A 12,111-nucleotide genomic window follows, 5' to 3' on the forward strand; every position below is an offset into this window, starting at 1 on the left:
TCCACCCAGGGCCTTTCCATTTGCTTCATGGCTCAGTTGATTTTGATGGGTTTATTGTGAAGCAAGATTTATGGAGCCCCAGGAAGGAATAAAATTAAAAACTTCCGCTCCCTGTGTTCCCACAGAGGAGACCCCCATGTCTGTTCATGGTGCTGGTAAATGGGCTGGGAAAAGGATCTGGCTTTCAGGCCCTGTGATCAAAACGTGTCCTCTTTGCAGTCCCCAGTGTGAGAATAGTGAGCGGCTCTGCAGATCCATCCCTCAGAGTCTGTTGACTTGGGCAGGAAAAATGACAGCACCTGTCCTCCCAAAATCATAAAATGAGCTTTAAAGTTAGTTGGTTTTCAAAATTAAAATGTCTAGATTTAAATTTTTTTTTTTCCTTTAGGAACTGCCACATTTTTAAGCTGTCCTGGGTAGTGTGGCAGTGTTAGCTCCTTCCAGCATGTCAAATGGCCCATGCAATAGTGTACTTCCATCAGCAGGAGTCTTAAGAAAAGTGCTGTAAATCATGGGACTTGTGACAGAATCACAGACGGTGGTGGTGATTCAGAGGCACAGGTCCTTGTCTCCTCTTTCATCTGCCCCAAGCTATATTTTTGTACCAGAGGACACAGGGTTTGTGTGAGGGCGGTGGTCGGGCTGGCAGGATGCTGTTCGTGTGGGATCCTGCTAGCTGGGTTCATCCTGGAACTGTGCTGGCACTTGCAGCTTGGCATGGCACTGAAAGGGTTTTCATCTTATCTAGCAGCAGCGGCTCTGTTTGTCAGAAACAAAGCAAATCCTGATCACCATTGAAGGAGCAGATACGCCCTGTGTTTCAACATCTGAAACCAGACCCATCAATCTGAAGCCATTCCCCACTCCCGGTGCCAACAGCTCCATTGATGACTATGCTCCAGAAAGAAAAGAAATTGCTTTTTCCCTCACTGTAATGTCAGCCCACCATTTGGAGACTCCCCCGCATCTTCCTTTTCATGCTGGAGGTGGTGCACTCATCTCTGTGACCTGCAAGCATCTGCTTCCATGGTTTTCCGCTTCGTCGCATCTCTGTTTAGACACTGCAGTGCCCTGTCCCACATACTAATTACTGACTTTTTGCTTCTGAGGAGCTTGATTCATTCTGGCACATTTTCCCATGTGAAACTGGACCTAGAGCCTTGGAAAATATCTTAATGGACATCAGAGCAACTCTGAGTTTAACCCCAAACTGGCTGCTGTATCTGAGCTAAGAGGCACATCATTCAGACCACAGCTGTGGCAGTATGAACCCTCCTCGTGTGGAGGTCTTTGCTGCAGGAATACCCCGCTGAGATGGGGATATTCTTCGGCCCTGACAGAGCCGGGTGCTGCTTGGGGAGGGAGGTGTTTGCACTGGCACCACCTTAGCTCCCCTGGCTGTGCTGCGAGTCAATGCACTTGCGTGTGTGATTGCAGCAAGTGAATTCTCTGAAAGAAAACGCCTTTTGCTTTTTCTTGCTATAGGGCTCTTGCTGTTTCTCACAGGAGCGGTTTCTGTTCAGGGCTTCCTGCTGTCAGGTGCTGGCCAGACTCTGGGAGGACAGACAGCCTCAGCTTCCACTGGCTCTGCCAGCTGCTCTGGCCAGGGCAGACCAGGGCTGCATGGCGTGGCCTTGGGCTTGCAGGCTGCTGAGGCTGCTGGTTCCCTCCTGAGGCTCTTGTTGGTTCTCCTGTTTCCTTGACAGTGTGGAAGGACAGACGTTGTCACCTTGTGCACCTGCCCCCCTTGAAGAGAGAGCCCAGGTGTGAGGCAGTCTGGGGAGGTCTGGGGTTGATGGAGTTTGGATCAGTTCCTGCTCAGCAGTTCCTGTGCTGCTGCTTGAGTTCACAATTTCAGAAGTGTCTTCCACCTCATTGCACTCCGAGTGTATTTTTGAAAAGAAGGCTCGTGTATTTGCAGGCAAAGCAGAGACCACTTTCTCCTGCCCAGGGAGCTGGCAAAGCCAGCTTCTGGAGGAAGGAGAGCTGGCTGTGGGACAGAGACACTGGGCTGACACTTGGGACAATTGTGACCAGTGCCCAGATGTGCAAGGCACATCTTGTGTGCCCTTGTCTTACCACAACTCTGTCTGCCTCCATTTCCACATGATGAGCAGCGATTAAAATCAGTTTCTTTCCCTTTTCTTTCCCGTCTAGTTTCTAAGCATTTTTGGATCAGGAAACATCTCTTACTGTGTTCAGTAACTGATCTTTCAGTAAAAGGGTTTTGTCCTTAGGAGTCCTAAATGCTGCCAGTGTATAAATAAAAGTCATGAATGGCAGCTTGGTGGTGCAGCAAGCAGGAGGGCTCCCCGTGGCAGGGGCTGGCCCTGGCTCTCTCTTCTTGCAGTAATTTTACCTGTCAACCCTGATTAACTCAGAGACTGTTTCAAAGGTTTGGCAGGAAGGGAGGATTTCCCTCTTTTCAAAATTAATATATTAATTTTGTATTTCTGAAGTAAGCACAAAGAAACAATCCCTGCTCAGCTACTCCTGAAACAGAGACCTGTCATTTAGGTACTGAAGATAACTAGATACATTTGACCTCCGTGTAACGTGAGATTCTTTTCTTAACCTACCTATCCGTCCCAGAATAAAAATCCTGTCTGCTGTTGAACATGTGTAACATCCTGGCAGCTTCAAGCACAGACACGGAGCAGTGATGCAGCCCTCAAAATTTTGTCCTATACATCGTGCTTAGGTCTTGGGCTTCTTTTGAGATGCACCTGATGAATTGAGGGAGCCAGAATTAATCTTCCCCATAGTCACCTCTTAACAGCTTAACCTCTTTGCTGTTGGATTTGATAAGTCACTTTGTAATTTCAGCAGAATTTCACTGGAATGTATTCGATTCCCATCTTACCCTCATGGCTCTTTTTGTACCTTTGGCATATCAGAGATTATGACTGATGTATTTATACAGTTAATTAAACTATTGGTACTGACTGATTTCTCCAACATCCCCCCTCAGTTTCATAACATTTGACAAATAGCAGGAATGCAAAAACTGGCATGAAATTTGCCAGAACTTTCTTTTTCTCTTTTCTGCCAGGAGATCTGATTGAATTTTTTTTGAATTCCAACCAACGAATGTATTTTGATAAAATTTAAGAAGCTTTCATGAGCTCTCATGTCTTGAATAAAAATGGAATTTGTGACTTTCTACAAAATTATTTCCAGTATTTTTCTGCCAATAATATTTGTATGTAAAACTCTGACTAGGAGTAGTTACTAAGGACAGCAATTTTTACTGTATTCCTGTTTGGATTGTTATATTTTGCAAGCTCTGTTCTCGTTCTGTTTCATTTTGATATAGCGCTTACCTGTTTCAAAGTGTTATATGTGTAGTCAAATTGCTTTTGTGCTCTGCCCCAGAGCAGGCTGCCTTTTAGTGGCCAGGGAAACTTTTCGGGATGTATAAAATACCCATTCCTTTCATGGGTTTGCTCTGAATCATCCATGTTAAATTTAAGGGTACGTAAAGTGTGTCTCAACTATATTGAAATTAGATTAAGAGTCATAGGATTAGCTCTTCTGCATTTTCAATTTGACTATTGGTTTGGAGCCTGTGGGGATTTAAGCATATAAATAGGATTTCTGCCTGTGCATTGGTCCAGAGCGAGGCAGGGCTCTGCCCCCTGGTCAGCAGTCCCAAAAGGGGGGCTGAAGGTGCAGGAGGAGCTGCTGCCAGCAGGCTGAGCCCCATTCCTGCCCTGCACCCAGATCAGCCCCCTCCTGCCCAGGGAGGTTGTCCCCAGCCTGCCTTTGGCTCTGTCCTCAAATCCCTGTGCTGGAAACAGCTGGGAACTCTTTGGCAGTGTGTTTATTTAAAGTCTCCTGTCCCTGCGGTGGAAGAGCTGACATTGTGTCTCAAATTCAGCCTTATTTCCAAGCATTCTGTCTGATCTGTTGTTCCTGACCAGGTTTCTTTTATCAGCTCTTCGTTCCGCTGCTCACCATATTTTTCTCTCCAATTCTTTCACATTCTCCAGCACTCCCCTATTGTAACCTTTATTCCTCATCCTTCAAAGCCTTAGTTCTGTGTCCAGCTTTCTTCTCAGATCTCCATTCTGCATCCCAAAACGTCATGTCCAGGTCCCTGCTTGATGGGCTTCAGTGTTCACTGAATGTGATTTGACATCAAGTTGTCTGGAAAATACTGCACTTCTATTTTTCAGAAAAAAATCTCATGAGATATTTCTATAACAGTTTCAGTGACAGTCTGCCTGTAGGTATTGGAGGACCTTGAAAACGTCAAGTGAAGCAGGAGTTTGATCCTTTGCTCAGGAGATCATGGAAAAATCAGTGTAAAATATGTGAACTTAACATTTTTCATAACATGTATAAAGAGTGAAAGTAAAAAAGCCCCCTTGTTTAATTGCAGTACTGGGCTTTCAGGCTTATTTAGAGCTGGAAAATACTGTTAATTCTTCAGATGAAGAGATCAGAGTTTGACTTACCAGTTAATTTTTCGTCTTATTAAGAACATAGAGAAGTAAAATTCTGTTTGGTCTCTGCTGTCCTTGACTTAAATGGGATTTGCACAGGTCCGGGACCCTAAGTCTGATGCTACTATGTAAGCTTTCTCCAGTTACTAAAAACATGTGAACTTTGTCTTTTTAGGCCCTCCATCTGCTCCCCAGAACCTGATTTCCAATGTCAATGAGACATCAGTGAACTTGGAGTGGAGCCCCCCCCAGAACAAAGGTGGCCGGGAAGACATCTCCTACAACGTGGTGTGCAAGAGGTGCGGTGCCGGCGACCTCGGCCGCTGCCGGTCCTGCGGCAGTGGAGTGCACTTCAGCCCCCAGCAGAACGGCCTGAAAACCACCAAAGTCTCCATCACTGACCTCCTGGCACACACTAACTACACCTTTGAAGTCTGGGCGGTGAATGGAGTGTCCAAGCAAAACCCCAGCCAGGACCAAGCTGTGTCAGTCACTGTGACAACTAACCAAGCAGGTAGGAACATAAACAGTAATTCTCTTCCTCTCTCTCTGCTGCCTGTTTTTTAGGAAAGCTGTGATTTCCATTACATTTAGCATTAGCAAATGAATGCGAGGAACTCTAAGATGTGTAACTGGGTCAAACCCTTATTTTCTGGTTATTTATATGGGTAGTTTAAATTCTTCAGAGCTAAAGAGAGGGCATTTTGGGTACTGTGTCTGGGAGCAGGCTGTGCTGAGGCATCTGCAGAAGCACAACAGCACAGCTGACCTGTTCCCTCTCCTGGCCCTCCAGCAACTTGGCCCCTTTGTAGGAGAGACCTGGCACAGGGACACAAATGTGTCCTTAATGTTTACAGAGGGCAAAATACACACTCTGGGAGCACAGGATTGTGCTCCTGTCCCCTTTCAAAAAGGACTGTGTAAGATTCAAAGAGTGGAATGAGTGTGGCTCGCTTGCCTGCCTGCTCACTCTCCTCTCCTGCAAAGTCAATTAAATTCTGTTCCGTTGTTAAGTAAATACCTCCTTAACCTGCTGCTGACAATGTTTCAATTGATCAGAGCTGGCATTGCTGTAGAAATCCTGTATGAGCTTTCATCTTCATACTGTCTGATTTTTGCGCTTCATTCATCTAGGAGAGTGAAATACTATTTCTGCGTATACCAGATTATTTCAGATACCCTAGGCAGTTCTGATTTTTTGGTCCCTTTTGCTTGACCTATAAGGGCAAAGGCTGCTGCAGCAGATTGCCGTTTAGTTTTGATGCTAATTTGTTTGATCTTTTTCTTTAATTATGTGAAAACATTTCTTAGTTTGCAGCAAACTAGGGTTTCTCACGCAGGGTTCCAGTTGAATTTTTAATGTGATGCACAAAATTATATATGTTTGAATATGACAGTCTTCTATATGCAAATTAGGGATCCAGACTGTCAGACTGGCTACAAGACCGTCAAACCTGTTATCTGATGGCTCACAGCACTGATTGCCTTCAGGTCCCACAGATGTTGCACCTTGGAGCGTAGCTTACAGGGTTGTAATTTATTGTTAGACTTCTGGTGTATGGGACAATATTAATATTGCATATTTTGATAGTACTGGACTACATAAATGTTTTTAATTCTATTCTCTAGTAGATGTGTGTGGAAAATAGGTATGCAAGGTCTAAATCTGCAGATCCTAGCTGTAGTTTGGAACGCGTCAGTATTACCAGTGAGAGATACATTCAGTTTTGCGGTGACAGTTACAGGCGAAATTGTCAGGTCCAAGCTGAAGCTCCTTTGAAAATCTGGTCCAGCGTTTTTTGTTCTTCACGTACGGTTGACAGCATCCCTTTTAAATTATGATTCAAAAATTCAAACTATCGCTTTGCCTAGTGAAAAGAAGACTAATAGAGAACAGGGGCTATTAGGGAGTCTTGAGAGAAAGCCGTGGGAGAGTGCTGTCATATGCTATACGAAAAGAGGAGGTTGAGAACAGCAGCAGGGACAGTGTTTTTGTGCTATGAATGCCTAGCAAAGAGAGTATTTCTGACTGATTTTGGCATGTGTAAGGATTAGTGGATGCATATATGCATGGATAAGTGAGCAGGATCCATCTACCGTGTGAAAATTCTACCATCTTATGCTTTTATATGCAAACCCAAATCTGATTGAATATGCAAATAAGAATTGATTTTGTTTATTATCCATGAGTAGCATTCTTCACATCAGGAAATTTGTATTTTTGCCAACATTTCCAATTTCGAAACATGCCCAGTCTATCAAATGCGTCAGAGGGCCAGGGAAAATTGTACTGGTATAAATGAAAATTAACGCCAAGATGCCAGTGTTCTCCCGTTTTTCATACAACTTTGTGGTTTCTTCTGCATAGAAGATCTAAATAGAAATGTGTGGCCTAAACCTACAGATCTCAGCTGAGATAAATAATCCTTACATATGCAAATAATCCCATTGATTTTGGTGAAGCTGCTTGCTTGAGTAAAGGTTTGTAAAGTTAGACTCTTGGGTTTTACAAGTACTGATCTGTTTAATCATTGTAAATGTGTGTCTGGGGTGCATTAAAATCCTTATGCCACTAATTTTCTTTCACTATATTTCATTATAAAGAAATCACATCATGACAGAGCACTGCCACAGACTTGATTTTGATCTTGCACCTTTCTTACACTAATGTAATGCCTTGGTTTCTTTGAGGCAATTTCTAAATTCAGATTAGAGCCAAGCTCCTCCCTTAAAAACAGTTCTTCCCTCTTTTGCTAATAAAAATAAAACTACCAACACTGAAAATTTGGAAAGTACTTTGTTTTTGCTCTCTCTGCTTGTACTTTCCAATATTTGATAGGAAAAAAATGTTGTCAATATGTTTTTTGGAGTTCTTTACATATGAACAGTGTTTCTGGGTTGTATTCTGGGGAATTTGCTAGAATTTCTTGCCAGAGGTGCATCTTTGAGTTAAATTCAGTAGGAATGCAGGAGGCCAGGGAATCCTTCCTCTTAACAAATTGACCTTCCAAATATGCAACCATACAACCTGAAGAAAATATGCAGAAATTTTAGAAGCAGTTTTTGATGTCAGAATCAGGAATCTGGGTATCTGTATGTTTGCATGTGTTAGTGTCAGCCCCTGTAGAAGGTGTGCATTTGGAGACAGGCAGAGAACAATGACAAATCAGTTACTGGTATATTCAGCACAAAATTGACAAAATGTGTTGCAGTGACGTAAAAGGTGCAGTCGAAAGGCACAGGTGGTTTTTTGTTTGCTTTTACCATTTTACTCCTAGAGATAATGAAATGAGGCAGTTTACTTTCCCCTCTTTGTTTAGAAACTCTTCAGTTTCCAATACTGTAGAAAAGTGTTTAAATGAAAATAAGATTCACCATTCGAAGTAGGATCAAAAAGCATTTGAAAAAGTATTTTTTCTGGTTCCTTTGAAAAGGTCCTGGTTTTTATAGCTTGCTTAAACGAAAAAAAAAAACCACTAAATTTCAGACTTCCAACCATGTACAAATTTCTATTTCCTAGTTAAATACTTCAATGTTGTGACATTTTAAGAATTTCGAATCGTGAATTCAACTCGCTGTTCTGCATGTTTAATATAATAATTTTTTTAAATTTTTTTGAGATGGGAACTGTTACTCTTTTCCCATATAAGATTAAAAACAAATTAAAAAAGCAAGGATGGAACACTGAACCACTGAAACTTGGAGCCAGCATCCCTAGTACACTGAGTACTGGAAGTGCTGATATTGTGGGTCTCCATCAGTGGTAGTGGCTTTTGTGGCTTTCAGTTTTCGATGAAATGAAATGAAATAAGCACTTTGTCCATCTTTAAAAAATGTGAAATGACTTGTGGAGGAGATGCAGACCAGCAATTCTCCTGTGATGCTGCTAGGAGAAGCTAATTTCAATGAGGAACTCTTACCATGCAGTTGTCAGAATAGCTCAAAAATCTCCAGGCTCTTTTTTTTTTTTTTTCCCTGCTAAGGATAATGCTGTGAAGCTGTTCAAAATTAAAAGTAAAGCTCTCAATAAAGAGATCTTGTTCACAGCATGCAGGAAGCTTTTGTGGGTTTTGGTGTGGTTTTTTTTTTTTTGAAGAGGCGCTAAACAGTTTATATTGTTATTAAAGATTACAGCTGAGCTGTTTAGGTCTGCAGCCTGAGAGCCAGGTTCACTGCTCAGTCTCTCTTGTGCGTGTCCGAGGGGGCAGCGCCGCCGGGGCAAGGTTTTTGCACGGATGCTAAAGGTGTTCATAAGGCAGGGCAGCAGTGCAGGGGGCAGAGCCTACACAAGCTTAAATGAGATTTAAAATCCAAACTCGTTATGCTGCTTGCTTTGCTCCCTTCGTTTTGTTTGCATTTTATGAAGGATGGGTGTCCTTCTTGCTCCTTTGCTTGTTGGAGTTTAAAGCAGCTACTATTTCAGAATAAACAGACTGCCTGGTGATTTGTTACCTTGTTAGGTTACCTTGGGCTCAGTGTTTCCTTAAGTGGACTGACACAGCTAGATGGATGCAGGATATGCCAATTAGGATGAAAATGCAATATGAATAAATAAACTTCGTCTTTCTCCCGTTGCATCTTACTGGATGTTTTCAAGCTGCCTGTGCTCAGGATCAAGAACTGTTCTTTCTTATGAATATGTCAGGCTCTCTGTCCCATTTTTCCCTCCTTCTGTTCTCGTTCCTCTCCCCAGCCCCTTTGTCTCTGTGCTCCCCCACACCTTGCCTGTCTAGCTGTCTGTTCACCTGTCTCAGAGCCGCTTCATCTCGGAGGCAGAGCAGTGTGGCTGACGGTGCTGCAGTCCTTCCCCCTCCTCTGTATGCTCCCCTGGTCCCTCACCGTCACTCAGAGCCCCGCGGTGGTTCAGGATCCATTTCCAGGCAGGAACTAAAATGGGTCACGGTGCCACCAGGACTTAAGCACGGCCAAGGAGATCGGTGTGAATTGAGTATTCTTCTGGGACAGGCTGCAGTTGTAGTGAACCCAAAATACTGACATTCACTGCAGGGATGGGAAATGTCAACTGTTACTCAGTTTTATTTCGCCTTTAGATTTGTTTGTTGTTTATGTTCTTAATTCTGTTACTAAAAGGAAGAAAAAAAAAACAACCTTGAAAGATCCTGATCCTTTGAGGATGATTGTGTTTCAAGTTAGCAATTGGGGGGGGAGAAGTGGGAGTTATTTGCTTCTAGATGACTCATAAGTTCTACTGGACTTTTTGCTAGGGGAATATATATTCCCATTTTGCATTTCGGTGGGTCTTCTTTGAAAGCCCACGTTTCCTTTCAAATGCTGATTAGCATTCCTCACGTGTTGTAAAGAACAGCACAGAAAATGCATATAAGGTCTTAGATTCTGCTAGTGTGGTTTAGCCTGTGCTGAGCTACATTTGCAGTCAGTAAAAATTCATGGACATACATTGCCCTTGGTCAGTGTGCACTCCTCGTATCGACAAAATAATAGTTGCTCAGGCAGATCAAAAGCAACACATGCCAAGACCAGAAAACCTAAAGATTTCAGTATTTTAATGTACTTTTTTCCTGGATATTTATAACTTATCTATACAGAATTGCTCTGTAGTGAAACATCAAAAGACACTGTTAAGTAGATTTCAGTCACAGAGCTTTCTTTATGTGACTGCATGAACACACTTAAACTACTACTGTACAATAAAATTAACAGTTACTATGAAGATTGAACAATCCATCTAATTCTCTAAACTCCCTCGTGTTCTTTGACTATAGTTCTGGTTTCACTATAAATAATAGCAAATCATTTCTGTTTGCTGAGAGTGAACATAACAGGTTTTGATTTTTGTGTGGTGATATTTATGTGCATAATAAGAATCTTAACCATAGGGAGGTGGTGAAAGAAGTTAATTTTGATTTTAAAAACATCAAGGTCTGTAGTCATTCAGACTGCTAGTTTTATGCTCAGCTCAGCTCTTGCAAAAAAAATGCCTTTTTTTAGTGCAGTCCTGGTGAAGAGCTGTTTATTGTTGTGTTGAAACATAATTTTGAAGGGCTGTATAACCCCAGTGAAGACTTCATCTCCAAATAGCCAGGAAAGGAGCTCTGTGAATGTGAAGACAGAATTCATCATACACTTGTGTCACAGTTTCACAGACCCTGTAAAATACTGTAAGCTGGCAAAATAAGTCATTTTCTGCTCTGACATCACCCTTCCCTTGTGCCTGGTGAGGCTGTTGGGAGGCTCGTGCAAGTCAGCTCCCCTTCCACGGCTGGTGGGCTTTCCAGTCCAGCTCCCTCCTGCCTCCCTTGGGTGATGTGGGGACAGGGTGAGGTTTAGGGCTTTGTGGGGGGAAGGATTAAAATGCTGGGACAGGCTGTCAGTCGAGAGTGTTTGACCCCTTTGAAAAGTGTGGAGGTTTGCAGCAAGCTGGATGGCCCAGCCTGGGAGCTGAGCAGGTGGGTGAGTTCATATCTCTGCCCAAGCAGAGGAGCGAGTGGCACTCCAGATGCTGGGCACAGCTGGACCTGGCTGGAGCCTTCCCAGGCATCCAGGAGTCAATTCAGGTTTTTATTTTTACTTTTTTTCAAAGTACTTGCTACCAGCAGAGTCCCACCCTTTCCAGTTACTTGTTCCCTGCAGCCAAAGGATACAAATAGCCTGTTCCAGTAGTCCTTTTAGAGGCACACAGACCCGTGAGGGAACTCATGCACGTAGCTGGATATGTGTAAACAGTCACGGCACCCTGGCCACCCAGTCCCCACAAGCCTGATTTAAAATAATCTCTTGGCAAACATCTGGATACATGCCAGCTGTCCAGAGCATGGGAAGTGTGTGTGATACTACGAGCTGCTGCATTCTTTTTTCTGTAGAATGTCAGGGTAATGGAAAAGGAGAGTTGCAAAGGGGTGTTCTTCTTTTGCTTTAAGGTGTTTGTAGTAAGGATGATGGATCAGCAGTCTCCTTATTCTTCAAATGGAGCTGTGTCAAGCGTGAATTCAAAACTAGTAAGCAGGGACTTGAAAAAGGGGTGATCCGTGAGCGTAACACTCCGAGTGATTTGTTGCAGCATCTTGCAGAATTCCCAGCTACTTGTCTGCAACTTTCTCATTTTGAATCTAAACCAGTGGTGTTTCTAAGGTTTCATGTTTATTTGCTAGACATGAGCAATGATCCCCCACTTGTACACACATTTTCAAGCTGGGGGGCTGGGACCACTTATCAGCTGTTGTAGGGTTTCATCTGCTGTAGTCAGGGAGGTGACCTGCCAGGCTGTGCAGGACAGCAACCTGCCTTTCTTTTCCTTGCATTTTCCATTTCCCTTGTGTTTCCAAGAGAGTTGTGTTTTGGCTTTTGCCGTCTGAAGATTTACATCAAAAGGAGTAAAGTGAGAACTTCTCAAGCAAACCAAATGATGTATTTTGGGAAACCACAGATCTTTCAAATATTAGTGCAGTGGGAGATCCAGAAAGAAGTTAAGCGATCCTAGCACTAGAAATTTGGGAATAGCATGGAAGTGAACAATGGATGGGCAAATTTCAGCGTTGAGCATGAGATTTCTCCGAGCCTCAAAGATGTCATGTGTTGACCACTCCAGATTTCTTCTGCTGCATGTTTAAGTATGTGTGTAAGTTATGTATGTCTGAGTAAGGAGCTTCTCCAAGCTGGCAGATGCAAGTGGGAGTTTCTTCTT

General features: G+C 43.1%; 1 protein-coding gene across 1 annotated transcript in view; it reads left to right on the forward strand.

The window, feature by feature from the left end:
• The window catches only part of EPHA4 (EPH receptor A4), a 106,567-nt gene that overhangs the window by 53,108 nt on the left and 41,348 nt on the right, over nt 1–12,111 (forward strand). Inside the window, exon 5 of the mRNA XM_027715950.2 lies at nt 4,624–4,962. Within this exon, the coding sequence (XP_027571751.1) occupies nt 4,624–4,962 (339 nt within the window). The remainder of the gene's footprint in view (nt 1–4,623; nt 4,963–12,111) is intronic.

Source organism: Pipra filicauda, unplaced genomic scaffold (assembly GCF_003945595.2).
Source record: "Pipra filicauda isolate LSUMZ 115617 unplaced genomic scaffold, ASM394559v2 scaffold505_size606005_pilon, whole genome shotgun sequence".
Taxonomy (NCBI): Eukaryota; Metazoa; Chordata; class Aves; order Passeriformes; family Pipridae; genus Pipra; species Pipra filicauda.